Source organism: Dermacentor andersoni, chromosome 7 (genome assembly GCF_023375885.2).
Source record: "Dermacentor andersoni chromosome 7, qqDerAnde1_hic_scaffold, whole genome shotgun sequence".
Lineage (NCBI taxonomy): Eukaryota > Metazoa > Arthropoda > Arachnida > Ixodida > Ixodidae > Dermacentor > Dermacentor andersoni.
This window is the reverse complement of record NC_092820.1, coordinates 149,364,707-149,370,838: the sequence shown is the minus strand read 5'-3', so window position 1 is coordinate 149,370,838 and position 6,132 is coordinate 149,364,707. Positions and strand designations below refer to the sequence as shown.

Here is a 6,132-nt window from a genome sequence, read left to right as displayed (position 1 = left end):
GACTTGGTTCCTAATGAACTCGGCAGTCTTGTCGCCTTGAGCAACACCATCGAGTACCTTCGTAAAATAGGCAATGTCCTTGTTCTTTTCAAAAAATTGTGCGCGCTCCTCAGCTCCATCGACCTTCTCTTGAAGTGCCTGTTGCGCTCCTTTAAGACGCGCGGCCTTCGCTTGTACGCGGCGCGTTCGAGCTTAGCGAAGGCCGTTTTTTCAAACTCGAGAGAAGTTTGGCATGATGCATCTAGCAAATCATGCAATTTCAGCGCAGGTTTCAACCACTGGCTCGGTGTTATTAGACATTACGGTTTCATTGCTGTCAGGCAGTGAGCCGGCCGTTTTGACTAACAACAAGCTCGTCATGTGAAGCAACAGTGCCCGCGCATTCTGCCCGTGACTGCGGATCACCCTATCTTCTTTCCAAGAGCGGCCGCTTCTTCCTTGGAGCTGACGTGGTCCTCGTGCTCATGTAGCTGTGATAACTGGGGAACACTGTCGGCACCGCAGTTGGCAAAAGCACCATCAACTTGGCGGTCGCTTGTAGCGGCGCTCTGTAAAATGCAGAGCACACAACAATGACCTGTCATTTGGCTGCTATATTGTTCCTTTCCCGCCAGGTCCCTCCCGGGAAATGTTTCGCAGCCATGCTGCCCTGCGTTCTGAGTCGCTAGGGGAACTCGTGGTAGCGGATTTGGGTGTTCTTCGAAGCATTCGTCGTACACAGCGGCACGCAACAGTTGCGCGGCATTGTGCCGCAAGCATAAAAGATCACCCAGGCGTGAACTATCTTGAGTGACACTAAACAGTAACGATGCAAGCGAATAAAAAAAAAAATTAAAACCACTGAGCTGCGCGCCCTTTTTAATGCTCGCTCCTTCCCGCCAGTGCCTCGCGCGGGCTCTCCCTAGCTCTCCCGACAACTAGCGCCCTCCTCGCGAAACGCGGCGACAACTGTAAACTCCGCTTCCACGCTCTCGCCCATAGACGGTGGCGCGACGCGGCAGGCCGCACCTGTGCGTTTTCATCGAGCGGCCGTGGTACGAAAGAAAACTCTGTGCCACTCTATGCTGTACTGCTGCTGTTCTTTATTTAATTTTCTCGAGAAAATTGAGACACACACTGAGGTTTACGCTCTCACATGCAATTCAATGTGTATGTATTTTTTTAATGAATCCAAAGAATTCAATTTGTAATTTAGAAAATATGCCAGTTACAGATTGTTGCGTCATCTGTGTTCAAATATTTAAACTATAAACTGACGTTTGATAGCACTAGAAATTGCAAAATTAAAATTGTTATTGCGCACACGTGGAAGACAATGTCAGTAGATTGTTGCTTCGTCCGTACGCGTTTCGAAGCTTTGGGAAGGCTTCAGCACGACTTCGCTCAAGTGTTTACACAACTCCGTAGAGCGCAGATCGCACGTGGGTCGCTGTAGTCGCTCGTGCGACGCGTGTTACGAGCTGCCTGCATTTGTTGGCACGCGCAGCAGACGGCAGACGCAGCACGTACGTGCGGACTTTCTCGTGTGGGGCAACTTGGAGACCGCGATGCCGTACATGTTGATCTCAACCCAGATCCGACTGGTAAGTGGCACGCTGTGCGGAGTTCTTGCTCGCGGCTATAACACTGCTGTCGTGTTTATCTTGCCGCAGGAGAATGGACCGACCATCGTAGGGGACCGCAACAGCGATCCAACTCTCATGGAGCATCTTGGCGCGCGCAAGATCACCCAGCCAGGAAACGACTTGTGAGTGCGCCGTCTTCCGACCGTCGCTTCCCTCGGCCTGTTCATGTTTGCTCGGTATTCGTACGCGTAGCAAACGTTATCGCTATTTGGGAACCCAAAGCGGAAGCCGTGGGCATGATCAGCGGAACGTCGCTCATCTTTCGTCGAACATGCGCATGGTTTAATTTACGGAGACAACCGGCCTTTGCCTGTTTTCCTCTGCCGACATCCCTTGCCGACACCGTTAAAAGTTTCTCGCGAGCTAACGGCATGTTGCGGGCATTTCGAAAGGGGATCGAGGGCGTGCCCTCACATCCTACTCGGAATTGACTCTCTCAAGTTTTAGGCGAATGACAGCTGTAACTAACAGGAAGCACTTCATCACGCGTAAATGTCTTCTGTTCGATTTTGTTCTTAACTACGAAACGAGCTGTTCTTTCTTCTTTTTTATTTTTTTTTTTAGTTGAGGCACAATGACAGTGATTGAGCTGCTGCAGGGATTGGCTGGTCCCTTCGCGGAAGAAGGCGGTGCTCTTTGGCCTTTATCCGCGCCGGTCGTAAAAAAAAAGAAGAAACAGATAAAGTTCCCGGTGGTTGGTGAATCATATGAAACCAAGGTCACTACTGGAGACGACGGTCATTTGAGACGGAGTTGCAAATTGTAGCCTCTTTGCGGCGCCTTCGCGGTCTGTCGCAGCAATACGTTCACATGTATGGCTACGTGCCGTGACTAGTACAATAATCGACCTTGTGTCATCGCCCGATAAGAACTTCCTGAACGTAATTGACGGCAGTAATCTAAGGAAATTGCATAACAGATAAATGATTGTGGCCCGGTGGCGCGAATGAACACCGATGCTTGTGTGTGCACGAGATATAATTATACCAGCTTTTCTTTCGTTTAACGTAATTTTTTTTCATCACCTGTGGCAATAGCACAAGACGGACTACTCGAAGAGGCGGACAGTATACTCGTACGAGAAATCAATATGCACAATTGCAAATAAAAGCTTTACTAATTGATTTTCAGTCATTAGGCATTATTTAATCCCTTTACTTATTAATATGGTAATTTGGGTGTCGTAGCTGAAGAGACAGTTCTTATCTCGGAACGATGGTAATATCAAAATTCGTTCAAGTTGCTGTGCCTTGAGAACTCACTATATATAGCTTGAATTCAGTCATATTTTCCCTAAGGTAACCAATTAAATGTGAGTTTGAACTTGTGTTAATTAACCATATTTTGTGTGTGTGTGTGTGGTTTCTCATGTAACTAATGTCCGCCTCTCTGGGTATATGCCACTGGTGATGTTTAAAGATCCTGTCAAGAGTTTTTTTTTAAATACCCCCCCCCCGCCCCTCGTATACTGAAGGCTATATAACCATTTAAGCAAGCATGCAAGCTTGCAAAGATTCAAATTTTAGAATCCAAGGTCACAAGGTCACAGATGTTACTGATGTTGGTACTTACACATGAACACCTACCACCACGGTACCATGCAGGACATCATTTAGAGTACCCAGGTGTCTGGGCCACCTAGGATTTGGGGCAACTGATAAAACTGCGTCAACACACGGGGCAGAGTCTACAGAGGCGCATTCACTCGGTTGGAGCGTGCTCTAGGGATCCGCATGCTTACTCCTGACTCCTAGTTCTTGTGCACATTGCCAAAGCATAAAAGGCGAGAGCGTTCTCAAGGCCGCTTTCATTGTAGGCTATGCAATCTGACTATCGCACGCCTGCTTATCGCCAACAAACCAGCAAAGTAAAAACTCATGTTTGCAATCATAAACACAATTCCACACCAGATAAATAGCCAGGCCAGTCCAGTCCGTGTAGGCAGACTTGATCCTCGTTAAGCTAGACAGAGGACTGTAAAACGGATGGCCAGAAATACTGCGCCACCTCTTCCATCTGGCCTGTGAGCGGAGAAATCCGAACTCGGCAAGGGCAGCAAGTCATGGCGCATAGGTCACATGATACACTGTCTGCTGTGAAAATTTATGCTCCTGTCCATCATATGAATGCACCTTAAACCATACTAATTGCGCATGGATCATGTTTGCCGTTTCAGCCCTGAGTACCGGACGGAAGACCCACCCCGCACTGTGCTGAACAAGCTAGAGCTGATGGGCTACCGTGTGGTGGCAATGTCCGGCATTGGCCAGACTTGCATCTGGACTTTACACAAGCCGTGATGTTGCGCGTCATGTCTTACAGCGTTTTGCATTTAGCGCTCTGGTGCCACTACTAGCATCAACTGCTTGTCTCACGTTTCTATTTTTACACCTGCTTTGTCTCAAACTGCTGGCCAGTCACTGGGTAAAACAGCCCACTCACTTCACCATGGGTTCACTTAACCACGGATTGTTATGCTTGGTCTGTCACAGTCGTGATATTTTGTAAAACTCAGCCCTGTGGCGCTGCTCTCCACCCCCGGACATGTCAGCGTCTACGGGCGACAGCTTTCCTCGCAGAGCGCCACGTGTGCTGTCTTGGCGCAGTACCTTGTTATACGTAGTGCCATGACCAAGGGCATTTTTTTTCTTATACATTTCTTTTTCTCAGAACCAAGATATAAATGTTGGCACAGTGCGAGGTATGCTGTTGCCTGTTGGTGCTGTGTCCAGTGCCGAATCACGCAATATCCTGCACGATTGACCATATCCACAAAAGTTTATAGAACGTGAATATTGCTCCTGGAGAGCTGGTCTCTTTTTCTGTATTCCAAAGGAGAAATCGCCAAAAAGAAGTAACTTAGCCCCAAGTGAACAGTGTAACGCTAAACCAACAGTTTAGATTAAGGGCAGCCGATACGTAGACGTCAATTATAGTCACGCCTTCTTCTTTAGGTCTCGCTTATCTGCTTGCCTCACACTTTTATGGGTTGCAATTAGCTGCCTTCTCAGCTTACCAGTGCAGCTTGCATCAACTCCTGCTCAGGATGAATGCATTGTGATAGACGTATTGACGCAGCCATCACACCTCACGCTGGCACGAGAGCCGCATGAGGCTGGGTATAATCACTGCTGCTCTCTTCAGTAGATTGTCAGGGAACAATGTTAAATTATGAGTAGAAGAGCACATCTAAGAAAGGTTGACAATCTACAACCTCTTCACTGCCAGCCTGCCCTCCTCCTCCATGCTTCTCCCTCGCTCATTCGCTCAGCTTGCGGTGTCAAACAAATGACGTAGTCCCAGCTTCCAGTTCCAAGCATAAGTGACGTCACTGACGTCTGCTATTGCTGCATAGAGATGCAAGCGTGCAACAAGCGAAAAATGGGAACGTTTGGAAATCCGGGAAGCGGAACTACCGGAAACAAAACGTAGGAATTGGTAATTACGGAAGCACAACTGACACGTGATCGAGGAATCAGAGAACAGCAGCACATCAAAGGCTGGCGCTACTTGGCAAAAGCAGTGGTGGCACATCGATGGAGGGGCTTTAGTGTGAACTAATTGAGGAACAAAACTCTGATCCTTTGGTGTATCCTGCCACAGCAGCAGGGCATTGTTCAAAGTACTAAAGAACTTACTGTGATTGTTGGCTCAACTGGCTTTTGTATTGTCGTTGCTTGATATAAAATTATTTTTTTGTTGCAGGGTGTGTGCAATAAGTTACTGCTCAATACAGACGTTTTATCATGTCTTATCACCTGTGAAATTGAGTAGGAAAGAAACAGTTGTCTGTGGGACAAAAAGATGGCACACGAAAGCACTTGTGTTTGTGATATCTCTCTGTAGTTCTCTTGAAAAGTGCCCATGTGTGAACAGAATGAGCACTCTGGTATTGCTAGATTGGTTCTCAACTGTAGTTTGAGAATTTACTGATAAAAAAAAAAGACGCTGCTCTCAGCATCATGATGTCACAAGCTCTCATTTTTTTCCATGGCATAGAATTCGACCTTACATGCTGACACCTTTCAAAGACTATTCATACAAATTTTTTTTTAAAAACTAGTTGGTGTCACAGTCAGTGCACAACCTAAGATGTGGCGAAAGCACATTGCAGGTTGTTTAGACCAAGAAAATTGCACAGTGGCAAAAAAAAGTGCTGCTTGGAGAGCAATGTTTTCATTCACAAGCCAACGTACTGCAGTCCTGTTTCATGATGCGAGTCAAAGCAGAACACCTGCTGACATGGTGAACAAGCTTGTACGACTAAGTATTAAAAAAATGATTTAATTATGCAGGCATGGTTGTCAATGGAAAGGAAACTTTTAGGTAAGGAACTTGAAACAATTAGTGCGTTCAAATTTTGGTAAAATGGAACTTTTATATTCTGCTCACATCCACTTGCAACCACAACAGCAAAGGACACTCTAGCTTCCCAACTTCTTAATTCCTGCCCGTGGCTATGATGCTGGTGCCTGAACTAGGGTGTCTGAACGAAATGGTTTTCGTT

General features: G+C 46.9%; 1 protein-coding gene across 1 annotated transcript; it reads left to right on the top strand.

Annotated features, from left to right (window-relative positions):
* The first annotated feature begins 1,369 nt into the window (after positions 1–1,369).
* Positions 1,370–5,329, top strand: LOC126533631 (GTP cyclohydrolase 1 feedback regulatory protein-like). The gene is made up of 3 exons (XM_050180793.3): positions 1,370–1,583; positions 1,653–1,747; positions 3,802–5,329. Exons 1-3 carry the CDS (start codon positions 1,548–1,550, stop codon positions 3,923–3,925), a joined length of 255 nt encoding a protein of 84 aa, XP_050036750.1. The 5' UTR covers positions 1,370–1,547; the 3' UTR covers positions 3,926–5,329.
* Positions 5,330–6,132: the final 803 nt, after the last annotated feature.

What these genes read in the sequence shown, in the direction of transcription:
- LOC126533631 (XM_050180793.3), top strand. Translation starts at nt 1,548, where the DNA reads ATGCCGTACATGTTGATCTCAACCCAGATCCGACTG. An exon ending in TCTCAACCCAGATCCGACTG is followed by an intron (nt 1,584 to 1,652) that starts GTAAGTGGCACG and finishes ATCTTGCCGCAG; the next exon opens with GAGAATGGACCGACCATCGT. An exon ending in ACCCAGCCAGGAAACGACTT is followed by an intron (nt 1,748 to 3,801) that starts GTGAGTGCGCCG and finishes TTGCCGTTTCAG; the next exon opens with CCCTGAGTACCGGACGGAAG.